Here is a 15027-nt window from a genome sequence, read left to right as displayed (position 1 = left end):
CACACTTCATTTTGCAGTTGTCAGGAAAGTTCTGCTGACCAACATGTAAAAAGCCAGTGCAAGCACATGGTTAAGCGAATATCTAAACCCATGGCTCTACACATGGGGCCAAAGCCTGGTGTGCACAAGCCCAGTATTAGTGACACTAAACAGCTTATTTAAGGCTCGGCATTACTTGAAGAAATTGCAGAATGTTTTTCATCCATTCCATGTAACCAGACCTGTGTTGCCATTTTTGCTGCTACTAATTCAGGTTGCCTTGTGACCTGTCTTGGCCTTCCAATATTGATCTCACTTTGCACTCTCAAATACAGTGGGGCAAAAAAGTATTTAGTCAGCCACCAATTGTGCAAGTTCTACCACTTAAAAAGATGAAAGAGGCCTGTAACTGGCATCATAGGTAGACCTCAACTATGAGAGACAAAATGAGAAAAAAAATCCCGACAATCACATTGGCCGATTTGGAAAGAATTTATTTGCAAATTATGGTGGAAAATAAGTATTTGGTCACCTACAAACAAGCAAGATTTCTGGCTCTCACAGACCTGTACCTTCTTCTTTAAGAGGCTCCCCTGTCCTGCACTCATTACCTGTATCAATGGCACCTGTTTGAACTTGTTATCAGTATAAAAGACACCTGTCCACAACCTCAAACAGTCACACTCCAAACTCCACTATGCTGAAGACCAAAGAGCTGTCGAAGGACACCAGAAACAAAATTGTAGACCTACACCAGGCTGGGAAGACTGAATCTGCAATAAGCAAGCAGCTTGGTGTGAACAAAATCAACTGTGGGAGCAATAATTAGAAAATGGAAGACATAAAAGACCACTGATAATCTCCCTCGATCTGGGGCTCCACGCAAGATCTCACCCCGTGGGGTCAAAATGATCACAAGAATGGTGAGCAAAAATCCCAGGACCACAAGGGGGGGACCTAATGAATGACCTGTGGAGAGCTGGGACCAACATTACAAAGGCTACCATCAGTAACACACTACGCCGCCAGGGACTCAGATCCTGCAGTGCCAGATGTGTCCCCCTGCTTAAGCCAGTACATGTCCGGGCCCGTCTGAAGTTTGGTAGAGAGCATTTGGATGATCCAGAAGAGGATTGGGAGAATGTCATATGGTCAGATGAAACCAAAATAGAATTGTTTGGTAGAAACACAACTCATCGTGTTTGGAGGAGAGAGAATGCTGAGTTGCATCCAAAGAACACCATGCCGACTGTGAAGCATGGGGGTGGCAACATCATGCTTTGGGGATGTTTCTCCACAAAGGGACCAGGACGACTGATCCATGTACAGGACAGAATGAATGGGGCCATGAATCTTGAGATTTTGAGTGCAAACCTCCTTCCATCAGCAAGTGCATTGAAGATGAAACGTGGCTGCGTCTTCCAACATGACAACGATCCCAAACATACCGCCCGGGCAACGAAGGAGTGGCTTTGTAAGAAGCATTTCAAGGTCCTGGAGTGGCCTAGCCAGTCTCCAGATCTCAACCCCATAGAAAACCTTTGGAGGGAGTTGAAAGTCCGTGTTGCCCAGCGACAGCCCCAAAACATCACTGCTCTAGAGGAGATCTGCATAGAGGAATGGGCCAACATACCAGCAACAGTGTGTGCCAACCTTGTGAAGACTTACAGGAAACGTTTGACATCTGTCATTGCCAACAAAGGATATATAACAAAGTATTGAGATGAACTTTTCATATTGAACAAATACTTATTTTCCACCATAATTTGCAAATAAATTCTTTCCAAATCAGCCAATGTGATTGTATGGATTTTTTTTCTCATTTTGTCTCTCATAGTTGAGGTCTACCTATGATGCCAATTACAGGCCTCTCTCATCTTTTTAAGTGGTAGAACTTGCACAATTGGTGGCTGACTAAATACTTTTTTGCCCCACTGTATATGTTTGCCTGTTGATTTTGTACCTCTGCTGCTGCTTGATTATTCCCAACTCTGGCCTGCATACACATCTGCAGGCTGATTTGGTGCTGCCGTTGCTCGATTGTTACTGACCTAGCCTTCATTCTGACTTTGCACCTGTACTATGATCCCATTTATCTGAGCTCGACCTTAGCCTGAGCTTTTACTCAGTGTCCTGCCATGTCATCTGGTACCCATCTGCTCAATGATCAGTGTAATCTTGTTTCCAGTAAACCTACACTACAGATTTTCAGGTTTTCCATTCAGGGCTTGTGCCACACCATCATCTTTGCACTCCAGGTCAGAGCCTCTAGTTGTGTTTTGACTGAAAATGCAAGTGTCAACTTAGTCCCCTCCAAGACACTATTATTCCTTGTAGGCCCAATATAAAAAAAACAATGAACTGCTTACAGAAAATATTGAAATATTTTTTATCCCTAAAATAGTAATATCCCTTTAATGATAATAATGGTGAATATTTACTAAAGAACAGCAGCCAGGTTTTTACGGGTGATAAAAGTACAGATATTACTTTTGTGTTTTGAACCGTTGTTACATTCCAGTTTATCAAAGACAACTTTACCTTAAAGTGTAACCTTCAGTGTAGTTGCACTTCAATTGACTATTTCATTACATTTTCTATTAAAATTCACAGAGAAACTGATTTCTTTTTCCTATTTAAAAGAAATTACTTAGATATTTTCAAGAGTGGGGACATGCAAAAACTTCTAACTGGGGAGTGGGATCCCTTTGCTCTTGCTGTGGCAGGTGTGCAGATCTGAGAACTGTTAGGGGGGTTTCATTTTCATGCATCATATTTTAGTTTCATTTTAGAAACTAAAATATATCAGTTTTCAGTACACGGACTCAAAAAACAGAAAACCTTCCCTTAATGGAGTACTACCAAAATGTTAACCTTTATTACTCGGCAAGTCAAAGAGAAAGCTGGACTAAAAAACTGTATTTATAATTGCTAACTGATTAAAAATCAGATTTATGGAACAAGGTGAATTAGAAAAGAACCTAATATTGAACTATGCAGACATTTTTTAATTAATTTAAATGTTAGATAGGAAAACTAAAGGGTACCACCACTTTTGTTGCAACCCATTTTATATAACCTATATAATTACTGCACAAGCCATTTTATGAGGATTACAATTGTATTTCTGTTTTAATTTACAACCAGCTTTGATTTGCTAAACTGGAGGAAAAAAATAAAATGTTTTTTAACCATGTCAGTTGAGGGCATTCTGTTAATTGTACATGTATAATATGCTCCCTGAAATGTAATCTCCTGCTAAAGTGATTAGCATTCTGCTTTTCCAAGTAGTTTTGCCTCTTATTTTAATAGGACTGGTCATGTGACTATAGAAGGTAGGCTCTTCAACTTAGCACTAAGGAAGAAGGGAGTGAAGGAGAAAGTAAATGTAAGATAGTTGTGACTTTCTACCAAACAGCAATAAGTACAGGTTTGATAGAACTATTTGGGCTGGCCATACATAATTCGATCTTCTTATACAATGTCCCTTTAGATTTACCAAAACCATATAATGAGGTCAAATCTAAACAAACACTTTCAATCTGTGTACAATCAGGCAGTCCCTTGCACTACACAGTTGAAGGTAAATCTCAAGGAAATTGAATAAGAAAATTGTATAATGTATAGTCAGCTTAAGGATATTGTTCTTTTAGGCTTTCAATTAATTAGTCATTAACAGGGACCACTAGTATCAAATGTGGGTTAATATTTCTTACCTTAGATCCTTTAAACATTTGCAGTGTGTCAGCATCTCACACAGTGAAGACATGTACATTACTTTGCCCATCATACCAATATTTGCCAGTGATAAACTGCACAGTTGTTGGCAGGTTATGCCAATGTTTACTAGGCTGGAACCTGTTACTATTCCTGGAAGCTGTGCCAGTGTAAGGTTTTCCAAATAATAAAGCTGGCTGATTGCTGCCACTTCTGCATCCCCTACAGCATGTGAACGCTTGCAAGGTGGGTAAGTGTTGCGTATTGCTGGATCGTTCCGGGGCATAACAGAATAAAAGTTTGAACCAATAATTTCCAAGTCTTTCAGAACTGGAGTTCCCTTCAGAAGTTTCCAGAAGACAGGGCATTGCTTAGCCATACTCTGCCCTTCAGGTAGTTTTGGACAAGTATTCACCCCAACCCGAACCTTTTTGCCAAACATAGGTGGGGCAGCACTGGAAGTAGATAGTGCCGTGCAGCTGTAAGCTACCGCACACACTGGCAAAGAAAGAGAACGTAAGCTTTTTAGTTGTAATAAAATTTCACACAGATGCTTTCCTGAAGTCTCTGAACTGTGATGATGTGCTGATGAAAGGTTCAGGTGTGTAAGATTGGAACAAGCAGATATTAAATTTTCCAAAATAGAGCCATCTATATCGTCTTCCGGTTTTCTTGAATTCAAGTTGGGAATGAGGCATAAGGCACAGCCTTTTAGATTCAAACTGATAAGGCTTTTACAATCTTTTCCACCATTTAAAATTCTTTGTGTAAGCTGAAGACCAGAAATCATGCAGCCACTAAAATTTAAGTATGATGGGCAGCTAAATTTCATGTGTTGAAGTAAGGCAGATCCATTCAACCAAAATTTAGGCAACTGAAATGCCTCCAAAGAAACATTCTTTGCCATGGATTCAAGCAAATTTTTGGTAGCTCTACTTTCCGCTAAGCTACCTGGGACAGATATGAGAAAAGATCTAAGATTTTCTGGTGTCCGGTCACTAAGTACAGCTAAATACAAGCGGACAACTTCCTCATTTATATAACCAGGAGCAAGACGGGCATAGAACAGCCTCAGATTCTGGTAATGGGGTACATTGCTTTCTCCAACCATCAGTTGCCCAGACATAACTGTTCCTTCGCGTGTTCTGTCCAAGACTTCAAAATAGAGCAGAAGCCTTTTGAGACTAGTGCAGCATGGTACAACTCCATAGGATGGTACAAAAACAGTTTGTTTCAGTTCCTCTAGATGACTGAGTGTTGCTTTGCATTCACTACTTAGCTTTCCTGCATCAAACCCTGCATTGATATCAACAGACAATGAGCGCAGATGATGAAGGTCTGAAAGAATTTTCGAAAGGCGCAAGGATGTAACTGAACAGCCTTCCATATCCAGTCTAGTTAGCTTCTTACAGTGTGATAACATGTCCACTGTTGGTGAAGACAACCAGTAGCACCCACTTATGTCTAGTTCAGAAATGTCCCTACATATTACTTTCAGCGTTTGCTTCACTTGTTCATCATGGGCCTGAAACAAAACAAAATGAAAAAGAACTTTTAAAGCAGCTGTGTAGGTAAGATTCAAAAACATTCTCAGGAGAGAGAGACAAACACATTCTCCACAGCAGTCATTTACTGGCCTTCTATACCATCAACCTTGCTGCAGGCAAAGATAACTGCAGCAGATGCACTGGGATAGAAGAGGAACTATAGAAAGCAGATTCTGCAGAGAAATGAGTCACAAAGACTGTAGCAGTGAACAAATTATTTTACATAAAGCCAGAAAAGTAAATGTTGATCAGTTCACTTTAGGAACATGCATTAGCTCCAAAGAAAAGGGCCCAGTTCACCATTTTCAGCTTTTGCCTATGTACACCATTCAGGATAAGGGGGTACCACCAGCCCTCCTCTACGGGGCCCAGGCCAGCAGGTGGACCCAGAATGCTGGGTAAATCACATGTGAGCAGGGAGGGTGATTGGCATAGCGGGGGGGGGGGAGGGTGAATTACTAGATCCAATCGCCTGTATGGCTCTCTATGCAGCAGCTGAAAGCTGGCTTCTTCTCTCCCTCCCTCTGGCTTTCAGCTGCTGCAGAGAGAGCCATACAGGGGATGGGTTCCAGTAATTGCCCCCCCTGTCGCACCCACCACCCTTTCTCTGCACCAAACGTTTCCCCCTGCTGCCCAGGCCCCCTTGTGAGCCCCCATCCCTGCAGTGCTGCCGGCTTCTCTCCTCTGGCAGCTGCAAGCACACAATAGGATCCTTCAGGATGGAGAGTCGGGGAAGGGTCCAGTAAATATGTCACATTTGCCAGCCCCTTCCTTTCCTGAATGAATACAATGAGTGATCAGTACTGATCACTCACTGTGTTCATAACTGAGCATAGTAAACTGTGTTTATTTTTTGGTTGGGGCTGTCAGGTTGGCTGTATGGGGCCCCATGGTTTCCAACAGCAGCCCTGACTCCATTCATGCCTGACATTATAGTGGCATACACGGTCAATAAAATACATTAAAATAATCTATTCTGATCACAATATCTCATTTAGGCAATGTTACAGAAGAAAGCCCCTTTCACATTTACTAAAGCTGGAGAGTACAAGTTCAGGCTCACTTCTGCATAGAAACCAATCAGCTTCTAAGCTTAAGCTTTGGCAATAAAACCTGGCAGCTGATTGGTTTCTATGCAAAAGTGAGCCTGATTTTGCACTCTTCAGCTTTAGTAAATAAACCCCAAAGGGTCCGACCTAGCTTTTTTAGTTATTGTTTTATTGGTTTTTTTTAACCACTTGCCCTCCAGAGGATTTACCCACCTTCCTGACCAGACCATTTTTTTTTGTTACAGCACTGCAGTCATTTAACTGACAATTGCGCATTCATGCAATGCTGCACCCAAATTAAATTTACATCCTTTTTTTCCCCACGATTAGAGCTTTCTTTTGGTGGTATTTGGTCGCCTGTGCGGTTTTTATTTTTTGCATTATAAAAAAAAAAAAAACATTTTGAGAAAAAAAAACAATATTTTTGACATTTTACTATTAAACATGTCCAGTAAAAAATTTAAATTTTGTCATAAATTTAGGCCAAAATGTATTCTGCTACGTCTTTGCTAAAAAAAAATCTCAATACATGTAAATTAATTGGTTTACGTGAAAGTTATAGCGTTTGCAAATGACGGTATACTGGGATTTTTCTCTTTTTTTTTTTACTAGTAATGGCGGCGATCAGTGACTTATAGCGGGACTGTGGGGGGCATTCTGACATTAGGGGGAATTGGCTTGGTGTCACTGACATCCACAGTGACACCAATACAGTGATCAGTGCTAATAAAAAGCACTGACACTGTACTAATGGCACTGGGCAGGAAGGGGTTAACATCTGGGGCGATCAAAGGGTTAACTGTGTGCTGTTTTACATCATGTGCTGTGTTTGTGCTTCACTGTAAGCACACTGCTTTGCATGCAAAGCAATGTGCATGAGCTGACAGGGAGGAGAACTGTTTTGTTAACTAACTGTAATAAAAAGCACTGACACTGTACTAATGGCACTGGGTAGGAAGGGGTTAACAGGTGAGGTGTTAACTGTGTGCTGTATGTCTGTGCTTCACTGTAAGCACACTGCTTTTTATGGCTCTGCTATGCAAAGTCATACATAGCCGTGTGCAGGAGCTGACAGGGGAGAGAACTGTATTGTTTACTTAAAGTTCTCTTCCTCTGCCAGCACGTAATCACCAGCTGGGACCCGGTGATTGACAGCCAAGGCCGTGAATAGCGGCACGGGTAAGGCACGTGCATGGCTCGCCCCTTACCCAGAAAATCACGTGTATATACAGTGAAGAACAGAAGTATTTGAACACCCTGCGATTTTGCAAGTTCTCCCACTTAGAAATCATGGAGGGGTCTGAAATTCACATTGTAGGTGCATTCCCACTCTGAGAGACAGAATTAAAAAAAAAATTCAAGAAATCACATTGTATGATTTTTAAAGAATTTCTTTGTCTTGTATTGCTGAACAGAAGTATTTGAACACCTAAGAAACAGCAAGAATTCTGGCTCTCAAAAGACCTGTTACTGTGCCTTAAAAAAGTCCACCTCTACTCCACTCATTAATCTAACTTAGTAGCACCTTTCTGAGCTCTTTAAAGACACCTGTCCACCCCACATTCAGTCAAACGCCAACTACTACCATGTGCAAGACCAGAGAGCTGTCAAAAGACACCAATTGTTTTTGACAAAATTGTGGACCTCCACAAGGCTGGAAAGGGCTACGGGGCAATTGCCAAGCAGCTTGGTGAAAATAGATCAACTGCTGGAGCAATTGTTAGAAAATGGAAGAGGCTAAAGACGACTCTCAGTCTCCCTCGGACTGGGGCTCCATGCAAGATCTCACCTCGTGGTGTATCACTGATAAAAACGGTAAGGAATCAGCCCAGAACTACAAGGGAGAAGCTGGTCAATGACATGGAGAGCTGGGACCACAGTTTCAAAGGTCACTGTCGGTAGGACACTACGCCGTCATTGTTTCAAATCATGCATTGCACGGAAGGTTCCCCTGCTCAAGTCATCACATGTCCAGGCCCGTCTGAAGTTTGCCAATGACCATCTGGATGATCCAGTGGAGGCATGGGAGAAAATCATGTGGTCAGATGAGACCAAAGTAGAACTTTTTGGTCTAAACTTCACTTGTCGTGTTTGGAGGAAAAAGAAGGATGAGTTGCATCCCAAGAACACCATCCCTACTGTGAAGCATGGGGGTGGTAACATCATGCTTTGGGGGTGCTTTTCTGCGAAGGGTACAGGACGACTGCACTGTATTAAGGAGAGGATGAATGGGGCCATTCATTGTGAGATTTTGAGCAACAACCTCCTTCCCTCAGTCAGAGCATTGAAGATGGGTCGTGGCTGGGTCTTCCAACATGACAACGACCCGAAGCACACAGCCAGGATAACCAAGGAGTGGCTCCGTAAGAAGCATATCAAGGTTCTGGAGTGGCCTAGCCAGTCTCCAGACCTAAATCCAATAGAACATCTTTGGAGGGAGCTGAAACTCCGTGTTGCTCAGCAACAGCCCCGAAACCTGACAGATCTAGAGAAGATCTGTGTGGAGGAGTGGGCCAAAATCCCTGTTGCAGTGTGTGCAAACCTGGTCAAGAACTACAGGATACGTTTGACCTCTGTAATTGCAAACAAAGGCTTCTGTACCAAATATAAACACTGATTTTCTCAGGTGTTCAAATACTTATGTTCAGCAGTGCAAGACAAATAAATTCTTTAAAAATCATACAATATGATTTCCTGAATTTTGTTTTTTTAATTCTGTCTCTCAGAGTGGGAATGCACCTACAATGTAATTTCAGACCCCTCCATGATTTCTAAGTGGAAGAACTTGCAAAATCGCAGGGTGTTAAAATACTTCTGTTCCTCACTGTATATATATGTGATTTTGTGCACCCCTGCCGCCCTGTAGCAGTATATCAGCTATAGGGTGGTGGGAAAGCGGTTAACACAGTTTTGTTTGTTTACATCCTTCTCCCCTGCAAGTGGAGAAAGATACAATGTATGTTTGTGAGCCTGGTCACAAAAGACAGGTATGCATACACACACACACACACACACACACACACACACACACACACACACACACACAGTTGCAAGAAAAAGTATGTGAACCCCTTGGGATTACGTGGAGTTTTGCATGAATTGGGCATAAAATGTGCTCTGAACGTCATTTAAGTCACAACAATAGAAGAACACAGTCTGCTGAACATAATACTACACAAACATTAGATGTTGCCATGGTTTAATTGCACATAACATGTAAACATTCACAGTGCAGGGAGGAAAAAGTATGTGAACCTTTGGACTTAATAACTGGTTGACCCTCCTTTGGCAGCAATAACCTCAACCAAACGTTTCCTGTAGTTGCAGATCAGACCTGCACAACGATCTGGAGTAATTTTGGACCACTCCTCTTCACAAAACGGTTTCAGTGTAGCAATATTCTTGGGATGTCTGGTGTGAATCGCTCTCTTAAGGTCATGCCACAGCATTTCAATTGGGTTGAGGTCAGGACTCTGACTGGGCCACTCCAGAAGGTGTATTCTGTGCTGTTGCAGCCATTGTTTTGTTGAATTACTTGTATGCTTTGGGTCATTGTCCTGTTGCATCACCCATCCTCTGCGGAGCTTCAGTTGACGGACAGATGGTCGTACGTTTTCCTGCAAAATGTCTTGATAAACTCTGGAATTCATTTTCCCATCAATGACAAGAATCCGTCCAGGCCCTGAGGCAGCAAAGCAGCCCCAAACCATGATGCTCCCTCTGCCATGTTTTAAAATGGGGATGAGGTTTTGATGTTGGTGTGCTGTGCCTTTTTTTCTCCACACATAGTGTTGTGTGTTCTTCCCAAACAACTCAATCTTGGTTTCATTTGTCCACAGTATATTTTGCCAGTAGTGCTGTGGAACATCCAGGTGCTCTTTTGCAAACTTCAAATGTGCTGCAATATTCTTTTTGGACAGCAATGGCTTCCACCGTGGTGTCCTCCCATGTACTCCATTCTTGTTTAATGTTTTCCTTATTGTAGATGTGTCAACAAAAATGTTAGCATGTGCCAGAGATTTCTGTAGGTCTTTAGCTGACACTCTGGGATTCTTCTTTACCTCATGCAGCATTCTGTGCTCTTGCAGTCATTTTTACAGGATGACCACGCCTAGGGAGAGTAGCAACAGTGCTAAACTTTCTCCATTTGTAGACAGTCTGTCTTACCGTGGACACATGAACATCAAGGCTTTTAGAGATACTTTTGTAACCCTTTCCAGCTTCATGCAAGTCAACAATTCTTGATCGTAGGTCTTCTGAGAGCTCTTTTCTGCAAGGCATGGTTCACATCAGACAGTGCTTCTTGAAACCAGTAAACCCAAAACAGGTGTGTGTTTTTTAAGGGCAGGACAGCTGTCAGCAACACATCCGATATCATCACACTGATTGGAGTCAAAGTTGGCTCACTCCTGGCTCCAATTAGCTCTGGGATAAGTCATTAAGCTAGGGCCACGCATACTTTTTCCTCCCTGCACTGTGAATGTTTACATGTTATGTGCAATTAAACCATGGCAACATCTAATGTTTGTGTAGTATTATGTTCAGCAGACTGTGTTCTTCTATTGTTGTGACTTAGATGACGTTCAGAGCACATTTTATGCCCAATTCATGCAAAACTCCACGTAATCCCAAGGGGTTCACATACTTTTTCTTGCAACTGTACATACATATACACACACACACACAAACACACACAGGCATACCTCGGTTTACAAACGCCTCGGTTAACGTAATTTTCGGTTTACGAATGAAAATCCATTGAAAATAATGGCTTGGTTTACAAATTTTTTTTGCAATAGGAGCATTTGTAAATGCATTTACAAATTTTTTTTTTAATCATGTCCTTGTACAGTACTATGCTTTTAAAGTGCACTTTATAAAGAGTTTTGAACAGCTAAGACTATTTTTTTCTGACCACCAGAACAAATTAATTTGTTTTCAATGCATTTACACATTTTTTTTTAATCATGTCCTTTTATGCCTTTAAAGTGCACTTTATAAAGAGTTTTGAACAGATAAAATACTTTTTAACTTTTTTCTGATCTCCAGAACGGATTAATTGGTTTTCAATGCATTCCCATGGGAAACCGCGTTTCGGTTTACAAATTGTTCGCAATACGAAAAGTCCCACGGAACGAATTAAATTAGTAAACCGAGGTACACCTGTATATGTGGCTTCACAGATAAAGATCCACTTCTGTGAGGCTGCATTTATGCATTGTAGGCAGGAAGTGGTTTAGTAGAGTTTGTGTGCCTTGAAAATTTTATTAAAAAATAGATGGTGTATATAAAATCAACAGCACCATTGTTTGATTCTACAAGTCTTGTGCTACAAGAAACTATATAGTTTTAAGGGTATTTACTAACTTTAACACTTAAAATTAAAAACTGTAAAAAAAAAAAAAAAAAAAGTAAAAAACACCAGGAGGTGAAAAATGAGAAGCAAAGACTGATAGTGAAAGGTGAAAAGCTAGTTATAACTTGATCAGAGCAGGTGCAATTTTTACATAAAGGATAAGTTCACCTTTGGAACATGTTACACCTGTTTTTAGGGAGGAACATGTAGCATATTCCTATAGCCACAGCAGCGTCTGCTACCCCCCTCCCTCTGACTGATCGTATGGGGAAATTTCTCATACTATCTGTCAGATTTGAAAACAGCATGGCCATGTGGGGCTCTGCCCACTTCGCCGTGTCACTCATTCACAGAGTTCTGTGAATGAGTGCCTACAAGTCACGGCAGCCTTAGTGGCAGTCGGCTTGTAAGTTTCAATGAACTACCACTACGCTTTGGAGCGGCGTGGTAGTTCATTCAAGCTTCCTGTTAAAATATCTGCTTGACTGTACATCCCGTACAGGTAGCAGATATTCTGACAGGTCTGCAGATCTGCATGGCATTAGCGATCTACTGATCGCTGGTGCAATGCTTTCCAGGCTCCTTTGGACAAAAATAATAAATGCACATTATTTTACCTGCAAAAAATGTGCACTTATTATTTTTGTCCAAAAGGTGAACTTATCCTTTAAAAGGCATTGTGAACATTTCTACCTGCACTTTAGGTTTTTTCACCTACATAGGATGTGCATTGATCATGTAGTTTCATTGTGTCATCTGTGGGCCTATATATAGGCATACGGTAGCGCAAACCTACACATTCCTGTGTCAGCAGTTTCTGTTAAAAATTTGAGGTATTAGGTATGGCACACCGTAACCTCTGTCTGTAGTCTAAGAACTGACACTTCCTGTGAAGAAATGGCATATCCCACAATCCCTGGTCTCTCAGTCTAGTGCTGGTATAGATGGAAACTACACAGTAATTAGATCTGACACAGCCACAAGCAGTCAGAGTATTCAGACACAACGTAGCTGGAAGATGGTTTTTAATACATTAGCGCTCCATGGATGGCAGTGAACGCTGCGTGACCAAGAAAAAAGGAAGCTGTCTTGACCCTTTGGTGAATAGGAATAGGCTAGCTGTAGAAATACATGCACATGGGAGAATTTATCATTACAAGGTAAGGCAAACAAACAGCACAGGAAATATAACTACACTATAACCAAATTAAAACAAAAACATTTGAAAGTGTTAAGTGCATTTAACAAATTATTGAGCAGCAGTGATGCATAAGCAAAAAGTATATCTAAAAAAGACATTAATACATTCTTTCATATTAAAACAGAAAACATTGCAGCCACTTTCCTCCCACACCCCTGAGCACATTTCTTTTGTATATGACTCTGGATGCTTCATAAAAATATGTGGTGTGTAAAAATTATCACAGAGCTGCTGACAGTAAATTCAAGTATGTCGTTTCCAAAGAGAGTTACTTCTATTGCTTTATTACAGAGCTCAATAGCTCTAAGTTATGCACCATTCACTGGAAATACATATTTAATATTTCAGCATTCCAAAATAATGTACAAACGTAATCAAATATTTTTTTTATCATAACAGTCTAGGCCAGGGGTCTGCAACTTTTAAGACATAAAGAGCCACTTGGACCCGTTTCCGAAGGGAAAAAAAAGACTGGGAGCCGCAAAACCATTGCAACATTTAAAACAAATCCGACACTGCATATATTGTTTCTTACCTTAATGCTATATACAGGATCGTGCAGTTAGCTTCATCCCCCATATAGTAATTAATTCCCCATAGTAATTCATCCCCCATATAGTAATTCATCCCCCATATAGTAATTCATCCCCCATAGTAATTCATCCCCCATATAGTAATTCATCCCCCATATAGTAATTCATCCCCCATATAGTAATTCATCCCTCATATAGTAATTCATCCCCCATAGTAATTCATCCCCCATAGTAATTCATCCCCCATATAGTAATTCATCCCCCATATAGTAATTCATCCCCCATAGTAATTCATCCCCCATAGTAATTCATCCCCCATATAGTAATTCATCCCCCATAGTAATTCATCCCCCATAGTAATTCATCCCCCATGTAGTAATTAATTCCCCATATGGTCTCAATTCACTTACCTTTGCTCCGCGCGTTCCTCTTGCTGTGTTCCCGCGCTGTGTTCCGGTCTTCAGGGCGGACTGTGAGAGGAGAGGAGTTAGTCACGCTGCCCCGCCTACATCCTGGCTGCCCCGCCTACATCCTGACAGCCAATGTTCTACGCTCCGCGGGCCGGATTAAAAGAGTCCTGACTTTTGAGGCGGCCGCCCGAGAGGAGGGAGGGGAGCGGGCGCCCGGCACACAGAAGAGCCGCATGTGGCTTGCGATCCGCGGCTTGCCGACCACTGAAACCCTATTGCCTGTCACCTGGTGGGCAGTGTGCTCCGGAGCCGCGGGTTGCCGACACCCGGTCTAGGCTTTCATTTTACCATATTAACAGACATGACTTTTTTATTTCCATATTTAGAATTTAAAATGGGAACACTTAGAAAAATTTAATTACAGTATCATGCACAAAACGGACAATACTATACTAAGTATAGTACAAAAAAAAAAAATAGATTTTTTTTTTTTTTATAAAACCAAAATCTTGGGAGGACAGGACACAGACTGGATATTGATAGATCCAGAGTAGAAGGATGCCACCTTCAGGTGATTGGACACTGGCAAAGCTTTACTGAACACAACCCCTGGGCTTATCCCTCCAACCCTACCCCACTCTTTAAGACTGCACTTTATTAGCAAGCAATGCATGGTAACAGGAACAGAGGGGAGATAGCTCTTTTTCCTGTATGGAAATGACAGATAACTCAAAATCACCTTTTATCTTCCTCATAAAGTCTAACACACAGGCTGGATATTCAAAGACCCTAGGACATTCCCAAGCAAGGGTGGACAACAACGAGGTAAACAGAACTATGGCAACAGGTCCAACATCAACAAGAGTCAACTAACCCATCCTGCTGCAAGAACTCTGCACCTGAAAACTGCATCCTCAGATGTCTACCTGGTAGAAGTTGAAGAAGGTATGAGCTGAAGATCAGGTGGCAGTCTTGTAAAGCTGGACAACAGAGGCTTTTAATGTCAGAATGCCTTGGAAACACCCAGCGATCTGGTACAGTGAGCACGTAAAAGTGCTGGAGGTCTTATACTCTAGTGCATAAGCTCATGAGATGAGAGGTCTCATCCACCTAGCAATAATTTGAAGCAGGATATCCTTTTCAAGGCCCTGACAACAAGACAAAGGGAGTTTGTCTTTCTGATAGAAGCTGAGGCTTTTTGATAAACTTGGGATAGCTCTGACAACATCCAGGCA

The 15027-nt window shown here is 41.6% G+C and overlaps 1 protein-coding gene across 1 annotated transcript in view; it reads right to left on the bottom strand.

The window, feature by feature from the left end:
• Nucleotides 1–15027, bottom strand: part of FBXL18 (F-box and leucine rich repeat protein 18) — a 180855-nt gene that overhangs the window by 80541 nt on the left and 85287 nt on the right. The window contains exon 3 of the mRNA XM_089657202.1: nucleotides 3696–5221. Coding sequence (XP_089513328.1) covers nucleotides 3696–5221 — 1526 coding nt within the window. The remainder of the gene's footprint in view (nucleotides 1–3695; nucleotides 5222–15027) is intronic.

Source organism: Staurois parvus, unplaced genomic scaffold (genome assembly GCF_062004578.1).
Source record: "Staurois parvus isolate SC_StPar_1 unplaced genomic scaffold, SC_StPar_1.0 ptg000975l, whole genome shotgun sequence".
In the NCBI taxonomy this organism is placed as follows: domain Eukaryota; kingdom Metazoa; phylum Chordata; class Amphibia; order Anura; family Ranidae; genus Staurois; species Staurois parvus.
The sequence above is the reverse complement of the archived record's forward strand: the minus strand, read 5'-3'. Positions and strand labels throughout refer to the sequence as shown.